The 12,888-nt window shown below is 41.8% G+C and overlaps 1 protein-coding gene across 1 annotated transcript; it reads right to left on the reverse strand.

The window, feature by feature from the left end:
• Window positions 1–1,582: 1,582 nt before the first annotated feature.
• Window positions 1,583–10,461, reverse strand: LOC123069568 (zinc finger CCCH domain-containing protein 4). The gene is made up of 14 exons (XM_044492452.1): window positions 10,188–10,461; window positions 9,164–9,350; window positions 8,668–8,841; window positions 8,420–8,567; window positions 7,475–7,786; window positions 6,787–6,933; window positions 6,523–6,703; window positions 5,860–6,143; window positions 5,660–5,776; window positions 5,019–5,163; window positions 3,503–3,768; window positions 3,203–3,394; window positions 2,225–2,752; window positions 1,583–2,073 (listed from the first exon to the last, which is right to left on the reverse strand). Exons 1-14 carry the CDS (start codon window positions 10,318–10,320, stop codon window positions 1,861–1,863), a joined length of 3,027 nt encoding a protein of 1,008 aa, XP_044348387.1. The 5' UTR covers window positions 10,321–10,461; the 3' UTR covers window positions 1,583–1,860.
• Between the last annotated feature and the right edge of the window lie 2,427 nt (window positions 10,462–12,888).

Genomic DNA, 12,888 nt, shown 5'->3' on the forward strand with positions numbered 1-12,888 from the left:
CCGGCGGTGGATGGGCGCAACCAATGGCGGGCGGCGGCAGAAGGAGGTGGGGTAAGGGCGCGGGCTGAAATGTCCCTCCCGCCAATCGCTTCACTGCGATACGGGGCACCGTAGGGGCGAGGCGGAAACCCGCTTATTCGCAGGTTGGGGCCGAGATTTTGCCGCGTCCCTAAAAAAAATTACGGGCCGGCTGCGTTTGCGGGGTCTATTCGGTCGGGATTTTCCGCGCCGACCCGCATTTTGGCGGTTATTTTGCGGGTCGAGGCTTTTTGTGGGGTCTGCTAGAGTTGCTTCAAGAGTCGGTAAACATGCCTTAAGACTCTGGGATCTTTCTTTTTTTCGAAACGGAGACTCTGGGGTCTTGAAGGACGCACAATAACTGTTCAATCGTAGGCCATTTTCGTGCCAAACACATCCTCATGTAGTGGATATTCGGTGGACGTGGACTTTTAGCTCCTGGGTGCTCCACCCTCATATATGAACATCAAATTAAGAAAATGCTGGGATTTTTTAAAAAAACCTAGGGTTTGGGGATATCAAACCTGGGTGCCCAATCTACTCCCATGCGAAGTTCTGCGAAAAAATGGCATTCATTGTACTCTTAATAAAAAGGGATAAAAAATTCCTATGTACACAACAAAAAAATTGTTTAGATGGATCGTAGGTCGGACTGTATTTTCTTTATCACGGATACATTTCTTTGTATTTTTTCACGGAACTTCATATAGGAGTAGATTGGGCACCCAGGTTTGATATCCCAAGATTCCAGATTCTTTTTTATTTTTTATTTTTTTGAATTTTGATATTCATATAGCGTTTTCCGATATTCGGTCGCTTATAATCTTTTAGGCGGATTCGGAAGCATAAACAGTTGGCTAGCGGCTTTGCGTGAGTGTTCCTCGATGTATTCATAATTTCACTTTCACCTCTGTTCATGGAGAAGGGCCGACGATGACCGAGTCAAAGCTAATGTTTTGATGGGTTTATAGGGGATGATATAATCATGGTGGCTGGAGTGTCCTAAATCAGCAGCCATAGAGGAGATGTGATCACAATCCATTCGGTGCTGAATACGTACAATTTATCTTGCATGAACCTGGGAATCGTGAACCTGATCATAAAAACGGATGCTCATCTTCTCGCTCAGGCTGTCAGCCCAGACGGATCAACATATTTTGCCCTGCTTCAGGAGATCAAGATCACAATGGCTTGTTTTAACAATTGTATCATTCAACATTGTGCAAGACAGTGGCGGTGTGTCAGGACTGCACAAACCCGTGTCACTGGGTCCAATCTGACTGACCGGCCAGGGCTGGTGAAAAGGCAAAGGTAATTGGGAATAGGAGTTGCTCTAAAAGTGTAATGGAACGTTGTGCTGATACTTGCAAAGTTAGCACAATGAGGTGTCAACTTCGGACGCAAGGTAATCCCATAGCTGAGCAGATGTGTATTTCAGCACCTATAGTTTTTGTCTAAAACCCTTTCCACACAGTGCAAACTTTCTACATGAGTATGAGGGGAATCTTTTCTCACCATGCAACGTAGTAGTAGATTACTTCAAATTTCATAATGCAGAAAACAATTCCAAACCAACATCTGACCTTCTCAAGATATTAATGTTTAACACCCCAAAAAAGATACGCTTCAGTTCTCAACCTAACGAAATAAAGTTAAAGCAGTTAGCTGAAACCAACAGTAGTCACTGTAGCAGGGCCTACTCCGTCCCCACCAATAAGAATTCCTAGCGAGCGTGGGTTCACTTGAGATGGCACTCGTAGTCTTATCTGACCTTACCAAAATATTACAGCACGCATAATGATTCGACCTAGCTATTCACATCTGAGAAACCTAGCGGCCTAACTAGGCTCTGCGTAAGGCTTTGCGCAGCTCTGTTTGATAGTCGCCAAACTGAATGCCAGCAGGAGGATGCATGTTGAAAATGTAAGCGACTGGTGCAGATACTTGCATCCCATTGGGATAACTTGGGGCGTCTGAAAACCATCCCAGAGTCCCTTCATCGAACATAAATGATTCACGCAGAAAATAGAAGCATTCCCTCGCCAATCTTTCAGCCTGTAAAAATGGCAGCAAAGGTCATTCTCAGATAACCTGGATTAAGTTATTCAGGCAAAAGGTACAAGCAAATAAGAACATATCTATCATTAGTCAGGGCACAACGCAACTAGTTTTTAGCTGTATATTTTGCTTTTAAGGAATGCCATACCTGCAAGTGAACAAATTTTGTGTTATTCATGATCAAGACAACCTGCAAATTAGGCAATGTCTCTGACAAGGTCTTGATGGCAATATGCTCAAAGAATTTCTGCAGGAGAACTCTCTCATTCATTGATTCATCAGAATCAAAATCAGCAAACCAGAAAACCCGCTCTAACTTTGCCCAAGCAACTGGTAGTTTACGTTCACCACCAAGAATCAGACGACAAGGATCAGCCACATTCTGGAGTATCATGATGCCGTTTGTCACTGAATCAGACTCCATTGAATGCAGACCAGGTGTACATGTAACTATCTTAGTGGGGTCATAATAGTGGCAGATTTTATAGGAGAACTGCAGATTTTTGTCATTCATGATAAGAACATGCCCATCTCCACCTGCAGGCAGCAACTTCGCACAGCATACTGCCGTAGGTATGTCTTCTTGAGAGCATATTCCAGATGTAATAGATGAAGTTTTCGAGTTCGAGGAGCCACAATCATGTGAAAATGAACAAGAGCTACCATTTCTACAACCCTGAACATAAGGAACAGCACATCAGATAAAAAGATTACAGCTCAATAAATAATAGTATGTCAAAACATTAAACTCAGGCAGCTCAATAAATAATTTTTCAAGATACACGTGTGCAGTTCAATAAACACAGGCAGCTCAATAAATAATTTTTTAACGAGCTTCAAGCTGGCATACTATCAAACTGGCATTTACTGTGTTCTAAAAAACTCATTTGACCGGTTAAATCAACACTATTTTGTTCATAGTCTCACCAACGAGTTGCCTTGAATTACTTCATACAGTAATAGTATGTCAAAACATTAGATTAGCTAGAAACACACACACACACACACACACACACACAACACGCATACTGCAATACTAATAACATAACCATGCGAATTATAAGCTGGAACGCAAGTGACATGACCAAAAGAAAATGAGAAAAACAAACTGCTGCAAATATGGTACCTGTAATGTAAGGAAGAACTTGCATACTGGTTTGGGGGCACGAGCGGAATGAGAAAAGGGGCATGTGTTGCCTCGAGTACAGGATCCACGTACAAAGAACACACACATCTCACTCTCAACGGTTTGTTGAGCATAACCACTAACTCGTTCCCTACAAGAAACTACCTTGTCCTCTGCAAGTTGTGTCTTCATCTGGAAGCCAACCAAGAATCATTATGTTTGCAACATAGTGAATGTATATTTATACTAATTTATCTATTGTATAAGGAAATTTTGACGAAGCATGAAGTTACACCGCACCTCCTTAATAAGAGCCTTCAGTACGACAACAGTGAGAGTGACCCCAAAATCAGTTGCAGAAACATAAGGGGTCGCAGCACACTTCCTCTGTGAACCTAAGTGGGAACTCTCAGATTCCAGCGAGAGTGAATTCATATCCTCTGGCTCTAGTACTTTGTGGTGAAGACAAACATGGTGGAATTCAGAAGGCTGAAGGTACTTCGGAGGATCGATTTCCACAAGAAAACTAGGCCTAAAACGGTGCAGTGTGCACATAACATCATCGTCTGTTGAAAAGAAAGAGTTAACCAAAATCATTATTGCATACATTATTTATTGGAAAGTATTTGCAGTACACAATTTTAGCATAAGTTCTTCACACAGTTTTCTTTTCCAAAGGAACTTCTGAATAACCCACTAGGCTACCATTTCTATTACTATTTTACTTAAATACGCATTCCATTTCTTCAATGACTTAAAAGAAGTAATAATTCAGGTTTGATTCAAATTCATCATTTGGCTGACAATCTTTACATGTATTCAAAGTAATAAAGCGGTATAAGCTACAGTAAATAGTGTCGTAGCAATAAATGCAATAGTATTGGCTTCCATAATCGAATATTCATTTTATTTTATCAGAATATAATTGCGATGATATAAAATTTTGACTTCTGTAAATTCAACAAGATGACTTTTCCATTCCGGTGATACTGAATAGGATCCTGATCTATCAATTCGATTCATCAACAAGAATAGAATGGGAATTTTATCCAAACATCTCATATAATGGTATACATAATAAATGTGAAAAATGTACCCGAGGCACACAAACACACTACAAACATGAACAATGTGAGATCAAAATATGTATACAGTGAGAGTAACTCCTAGATGAGCACAACATCGTAATGGTACATAATAAGTGTGAAAAATGTACTCAGGGCACACTACAAACATGAATAATGTGCCATCAAACTACAGTGAATAGTGCAGTAACAATAAATGCAATAGTATTAGCTGCTTCCATAATTGAATTATTCGTTTTATTTTATCAGGATGTAATCGCGATGAAATTAAAGTTTGACTTCTGTAAATTCAACAAGATGACTTTTCCATCCCCGTGATAATGAATGGATCGATATTGTGAAAAACAATATCTGATCTATCAATTAGATTCATGAACAAGAATAGAATAGGAATTAAACCCATTAAGAGGCGCTAGAATGGTGGCCAACCAGCTACGCCATGTGGCGCATGCTGGTTGGTCACGGTGAGAAAGTTTTTTAGAATTTTTTAAATTTTTTGACATGATGGTGAGGTGCGCATAGCTTTCTCTCAAGCGGCCCGCAATGGCGGGCCCCAACCACTAGTTTTATCCAAACATCTCATGTATAATGGTACATAATAAGTGTGAAAAATGTGCCCAAGGCACACTACAAACATGAACAATGTGCGATCAAAATATGCATTCGGTGAGAGTAACTCCGATCACAACATTCATTTCATCATTTTTTTATCACAAGTTGGAAGGACTTACAAATTTCAGAGATGTTGTTAAGTGCTGCTGGCAAGAGGTTATGAAATGCACACCACACTTCTTCCTGTTTAGAGATAAAAGCATGATATGCTGTTGGCTCTTGGGTGTCAGCCACCATTTTCAGATACTCTTGACGATACTTGTCCTGAAACATATGAAAATGTAGCGATAAAGTAACTAATGTTTCAAACAGAAGACAATGATGAGTGCATTTTGATCCATCAAAAATCATTCTCACGAAGGCCAAGATGGACAATGATGAGTAAACTCTGTCGCTGTTGATGGAATCTTAGAAAGAGAAAATGAACAATGCATTAGTAAATGCTACACCCTCCGTCCAAAATAAGTAATTCAACTTTGTACTACAAAGTTAGTATAAAGTTGAGTCACTTATTTTGGGACGGAGGGAGTACTTCTTTTTTAAGAATGTGCAAACAGCATTTGCACATCTTTTCATTAAGTGGAGAAGCAAGCTATGCAAGAGTTTGAGTTCATGGGCAAGAAAATTGTACAATCCTCAAAACAAAATAGTAAACGTTTACCATAATGTGGGTTTTGAAAGTTACTACTAATAACCAACTATCAGATGCAACAGGTCCTGAAAATATTCACAGTGATTATTAGAAAAAGTTAAGGCGTACCTTAAACATTCGCTGCCAAAATTGGAATGCACAAAGGTTTCCAATTAATGTAGCTTCCTTCTTGCCAATTTTCAGGTTGCTATCCTCGTCAAAGTAATTGTCTCTAAACATCTTACACTGGAAAACAGGCAGTTGGATACATATATAAATAAATACAGCACAGGGATCTAAGCATTTTTCGAGAGGCAACTAAAACATACCAATGCTTGATAGCCAAAAGGTTGCAGGATAGGGAGTGGTTGGATGTCCAACATAATGCCTATTAGAATTCCTTCATGGAGAAAGCCAATCTCCGCAAATTTCAGGGCAAGAACAGAAGCATCAAACGATAATGGCAAGCTATTGAGCAAACAGCCATAAAAGGTGGGCTCGTAACGCCCTCTAGGAGAAGTTGGCTTAACCAATGCATGAATTTGAACAAGTGAGTCTAGTGCATCTTGAATAACATCCAAATTTGGAGGGTCGAGAACTTTTTGCAGCACGACTGGCAAAAATGAACTGTTAGTGAGAATATTACCTTAATGCTTAATCTAAATCAAATAACAAGAAATGCAGTATATAACCCCAACCCACACACACCACATATACCCAGATAAGGTTTGTTTTCTTTATACCTCGGATTGCTAATACACATAAGAGGCATTTGGTGATTTTCTATAACTTGACAGCATACTGTTATGGAATTAAATGGTCAAACTTCTATGAAAGGCTGTGCAAAGTGTAACAAAATTAGACACTTAAGAGACAGATGGTGCAGTGACTAATATGTGGACAACCAAATATATAAATATTTATATAACAGAAACTGGTCATGTGAAAAGAAACATCAACTAAAATTAGCTGAATTTCAGTAAAACAAATACCATTAGGATCATTCATAGCTCTTGACTCTGCACAGCAAACCATGAGCACTTGCTCTCTTAACGATAACCTTAAAATGGCAGGATGTTCATGATCATCTAAACTGTTGTAAAATGGTCCAGTTACCAGGCGATAAATTTGACCATCACAGGTACGTCCTGTCCTGCCTTTCCGCTGCTCAGCCTAGAAAAGGTTTAAATAGTTGTAAGCGTCAGGGTTAAAGTTAAGTTTTAAAATGGATAACATCAGTATATTTTTTAGATAACCTGAGACTTGGAAGCCCATACAAGCCCAGCTGAGTCTGTTTTCCTGATTGGATCCCAATAGACTTGCAATGATCTACAGGAATCAATAACATAAGCCACTCCAGGAATAGTGACAGATGATTCGGCAATGTTTGTTGCCAGTATAACCTGCATGTGAAGTACAAACGACTCAGAGAAATCAGTTGACAAGATGAAATTGTTTCAATCATGTAAGCATGCATACATCCATGCTAAGTTTGACCTACACACATTTGTGGTTACTAGGGACACCTTGTAGGTTAGCACTAGCAGGAGAGGGAAGCCGACAGCGCCCCCCCGGGGCTAAGGATCGCTAAAATGTACAAGGGGACTGGTGGAAAGAAAAATAAATTGAATTCATTTGTTTCCAGATGTAGGAAACACAGAACTTTTTCTGGCAATGGAGAGGAGGGGGCACTTTGGTGGGCTACATATACTGTGAACTGACACAGCCAATCAGAGTCATCACGTGACGAGATGAATAAAATTAAGAATAAGCAAATAATGATAGTGACATATATAGGAAACAACTCCACAAGTACACCATCTGCATAATATTTCAATTTTGTCACCATGTCCCACTACTGGCACCACATAACTTAAGAGATCATCTTAACAGGTAAAAAAATGTTTAACAGAACCAAGTTAATTGCAATAAAACGACGCATACCTTTCGGCAAGACTTTGAAACCTTCATAGTTTGAAGTGCTTCATCAGTGTCAATGCTACGATGAAGAATGTGCACCTTGAAAACCGACCTAACAGACGACAGACGGATCCACTGCTGCTCCAATGCATAGTATGTAGGAAGGAAAACCAAAATACTATTTTCAAGGTCTGGATCACTTCGGTGTATGTGCAACAGTAACTCGTGGATAAGTTGATACACATCAGAGTTTAGACCAGCATCAGCGTCAGCATCCTCTCCAGAGCAATACTTTGTTGAGAGTGATTCAGAATTCATCTTGAGAATATCAGCAATCTGAGCAGCATTCCATTGCATCAGGTGACAACAGTAAAGTACAGACTAGAAGAGATCCATGTAAAGTACTGACTGTATCAAATAAGGCAAATCACAAACTAGACAATGGAAGGTGACAATTTCGAGGTGAAAGCTCTTATGCCCTTATAAAAAGATCAAACCCTTAAGCCACTAGGGCCTAGATTAACAAGTCAGACACAAGGTGGCCTGCATGTCAGACAGGGGGTCTTCAATGGAGGGGAGGGGGGGTGTAAGGATTGAACCCATATTCTATTAATGAGAATGATGCAGTGCTACATTCGTGAAATAATACTTCTGTAAAATCCAATGTACTCCCTCCGTTCCTAAATATAAGACATTTTAGAGATTCCACTATGCTCCGTATGTTAGTCTATAGTGGAATCTCTAAAAGGTCTTATATTTAGGAACAGAGGGAGTACACAAATATATGAGACAAGAGCATATAGGAAACAAACTGCAGCATCTTCAGTAACAAGGCACTGTAGATACTAGAAGGTACATCATGCAATTTCAAGAAGAAATTTAGGTAAACTAATATCGACGTTCCATGGTATAATAGTAAACCAAACATTGACAGCCCAGTTAAATGCTGAAGTCAGCTACAACATGTACCTGCTCAAGGTATAGGACTTCTCTCTGGAAAATGCGCGTTCGAGGACTGCTTGGAATGGCAATCACTTCAACCCTTTCACCCCTTCCAAGATCTCTAAAGTATTCCTTGTATCTTGTGATATCAGCGGTAGCAGACATTAAAACCAACCTATGTCAAGAGTGACATGACATATCTTAGCAATAAGTAAGATAATTTTGTAAGGTGGGCAGAAATGAAATGTGCCAATGCATGTTATCAGAGTTCTTACCTTAAGTCATTTTTTTTCATCATGAACTGCTTCACACAAGCAAGTACAAGATCAGATTCGACGGACCTTTCGTGTATTTCATCAAGAATAATAACCTTATATTTCAATGCAGCGAGGCCCTTATCACGCATTTGCTCCAGTACAACACCAGCTGTTTTGAAAACAATTTTTGACCTGATTCACACATTAGACAAGTTTTAGTTAATTGATACTACGGCACAATGATATATCACAAAATCAACGAACTGGTGAGAAATCATGAGCTTCAGGTGGGTAAGATACTTGAAATAAAATGTAATGTTATATATACTGGAAATTTGGAGTTAAGGAGGCAAGTACTGAAAATACAGTCAAAGTGGCAGCATATACTGCATATATCCTGCACAATAATACCCATGGAGAATGCAGAATGAAGAAGAAAATGAATAACGATTCATTCATCCGCCTAATATCGGGGATAAGGTGCCATCGGATCACAAATTCAGTGAGGAATTACCTTTTCGAATTGAGATTTGACACATTGGAGTGGCCAATATGATATCCAACCTCTTCTCCAACCTGACAGTTGCGGGATTCAGCCACCATTTGAGCAATAGCTACTACAGCAAACCTCCTAGGCTGTGTGCACATAATTGGTTCCAAATTTCCGTCTAGGAGGAACTGGGGAACCATAGAGCTCTTCCCTGCAGCAAGTTAATGGGTTAAATCCATTAGGGTGACTGAACACAAAGTTTACATCCTAGAGCAGGATACTATATGTAACATCGATAGTAACATCCTAGAGCAAGTTAATGGAGTATGATTTTAACATTGAAATTACAAACGTCGGGTGAACCCTAGTTGTTCTACATCATTCCTCCATTCTAAGCATGCATTCAGAAAAGCCTAAAACCAAACAAAAGCTGTTACATAAAAATGCAAGGAAACTTCGGAAAAGAAGAGTCTCCGAAAAGGTAGCGATAAATAACAGATCTAAATTGTGAACCTTTTTTTTTAGTAAAATCCCAATTCCAGAAGATTGATTATTAGAAAGTAGAGTAGATCCACACTCGCGTCAGAAGAAAAATTCAAGAACCACCACTCTCCCAAAACCCCTTCCTCCATCGTCCATCTCTTGCCCTTTCTCAAAAACTTGAACCCTCCAAAAGCTCTAAAAAGGAGAAAACAAGGCCGAGATCCCCAATGCCGCCACCCAATCAAAGTTGAAACACGCAGTTCCCAATCTGGCAGAAACCCCTGCTCCAACAAACCCCCAATGCCGCCACCCACGATAGACCAAAACCCCAATAAACAGTAGATGCAAAAAAAAGGCCGAAAAAAGCAGATGAACAAACAGAGCGGCAGGAAGCAAACAAGGGAATTTGCGGAAATCCAGGCCAAAAAACCTTGGTTTTCGGTTTAAAAAAAAGGATAAACCTCCCTCCAAACCCCAAATGCCACCAAAAAAATCGAATCACCCAAATGCGAGCGATCGAGGCAGGAAGGAACGTATGTCGAAGGAAAAGCGACTCGATTGTTACCGCATCCGGTGTCCCCCACGATCAGGGTGACGCGGTTTTCCTTGACCTTCTCGACGATCCTGTCGCGGAGAGCCTCCGTGGCGACCGGCGGCCGCCGCCGCCGCGGCGCGTCCTCCTGCTCGACGCCCTGCATGCCGGAGGCGGCGGTGAGGTCTCCCCCTCCTCCTCCTCGAGAGAGACGGTGGCGGCGGCGGCGCCTTCCCTTCTTGCACTGCAAGCCTCGCGCCCGCCCTCCGTGCCAGTAGTGGGGGGTTGAGTTTTCCTTTTTGAAGACGCGACAAGTCCGGAGGCAGCGGCACGGCGCATGGACCGGCCCCGAGGAGAGCACGGGGGCGGCGCGTGACTCCGCGGTGCACCAACACCAGGTCCACGCCTGGGTCGTACGGCCTCTGTTGACCTATGGCGATATTTTCCACAGCTGGCGAGCACGAGAAGGACACTGTCAAGTGGGACACGGGGGTCAGCTTCTGTTGACTGAGTAACCGGTGAACACCCTGTATTCAATCGTGGATTATCGGAAAACAACAGTTGCAACTGTTCCGCATCTCCTGCCCAAGATTCCGGTTCAGCCCGTCCAATCATGTGTTTGGCTCAATATAAGAGATGGGCTAATTATTTAGGATGGGATCATCAGTCATGCTTACATGGTCATGCATGCAAAGGATGGTCATTTGATTCGATCAATTTGGTTGTGAAACGGTTTAGCATCTCCTAGGCATATTCTTTTTTTTGTGACTCGAACCATTAAGTGATTTATAACCAAACACGTATATTTTTTGGACGATCCCAACCCATCCATGCCCACCTTTGCAACCAAACGCACCCTTAAATATTCATTTATGTTTTTTTCAGCCCTACCAAGACCCGCAAACCAAGCTCATATATGTTCGGGATGTGCGTCACCCTTTATACCCAACCCATATGTAGGGCGGATAGGGGGATTTGTCGGATGCGTCACCACTTCGGACCGACGGGCGAGACCCGCATGAAAAACATTCAATCCGCCAGGAAGGTCACTGGTTTGGTGATCGCATTCATGGTGCCACTCTGGCGCGCCATCTGATGAGCCAAGAACCCGACTATTTAACCAAACTGGGGGCAAACCCTAGTCGCTCACATTTTCTTTCTTTTCCTCACGTCTGTGCTGCCACCGGATCCCCCATCTCTTTCCCCTTTTTGCTCTGACTTGGTTCAAGAGAAGATAACCCACTACAATATGCTAACATCCTAGGGCCGGGAACGTCGTGCCGCGGAGGCACACCACACGACGAAGGCAAAACCGCGCTGCTCAGCGTGCAGAGAAGGACGAGGCACGTGCACAGTGAGAGGTCGAGGTGCCGAAGGACGAGGAGGCGGCCATGGAGGTTGAGCCCGATGATTATGGGCGGAGGTGCGGTGAGGAGGTCGAGCAAGCGGGCAATGCCTCCTACGCGGCGCTCGTCACCGATTGCAAACTCATAGCCGACAATCTGGACTCGATCCAGTCCGAACAGAAGGTGGTAGAGAACTGTCGCGTTATCCACCTTGCCGACATGGAGCGGGAGCTTCTCTTCACGGATGAGGACGATGAGGAGGAGGAGGCCTCGGAGCATAGCCCCGCCACCAATGAGCACGAGGCTGGTGGCTCGGGTAATGGGATCATTGATATCTCTGACGCTGAGTGGGATTTGTGTAGTTTGCTTCATGTATTATGATTACCTAGATATAATGGACATTGCATGGAGTAATGTGAAAATGAGGGTTTGAAAATGAAGAGTGGTTTCAATGGCAGACAAATGAGGGGTGATTGAATCATGTCCGTGGACTTATAGGTGGTCATATTTTGCCAAGGGTAGTTGTACCCCCAACTCCAAAATTATGCACTCAGGATACGAAAAATCAGTTTGGCTCTAGGGAGCATTTGCTCCCGAGCGCCAAAAACGTTTTTTTAATGTGGGGAAAATGCAAAAACTTTTAGACATTTACATATTAAATTTCATTAGTAAACTTTTAGGGAGGAAACATAAACATTTCAACATGTGCGAAGAAAAAAAAGGTTGAACATTGATATTTGGCATTTTCTTAATGGACAAAACATTACATTGCTATTCTATTTCATCTGAAAATTCTCAAACACACTTCAGACGCTAACATGAACATCTAGAAAAACAGAGTTTTTTAATTTATTATTTATACAAGAGCAAATTACTCCCGAGAGCCAAAGCACCGTACCTAATTGTGAATATCGGTATTGTCAAAGCCCGTGACGTAACTAGTCCAATAATGAGGTCACGATCGATCTCGAAGAAACCACCTCAGCATGATGTGAAGGAAAATGTATATATCTTGACAATATACTGGATACATGAAGAAGGTGGAATGCGCAACAAGATGTGGCATTGTGATTGGCTGATCATGTGTATAGGCTGTGACGACAACGCGTCACTTGAAGCAATCCAAGTGTTGAACATGGTCGCCATACGCTTATACTCCTTCCGTTCCATATTGATTGTCGCTGAAACAGATGTATCTAGACATATTTCAGTGCTATATACATCCGTTTGAGCGACGACTAATATGAAACGGAAGGAGTACCTGAATGTGTCAAAAAACAAAAATTACGTTTGATATTCATTACCGTGTTTGAATAGATAACATACACGATGCGTAGAGGCTAGACCGCTAGAGCAACAGTGGTCACAACTCAAGTCTTTGGCAAGTT

This window comes from Triticum aestivum, chromosome 3B (genome assembly GCF_018294505.1).
Source record: "Triticum aestivum cultivar Chinese Spring chromosome 3B, IWGSC CS RefSeq v2.1, whole genome shotgun sequence".
Taxonomy (NCBI): domain Eukaryota; kingdom Viridiplantae; phylum Streptophyta; class Magnoliopsida; order Poales; family Poaceae; genus Triticum; species Triticum aestivum.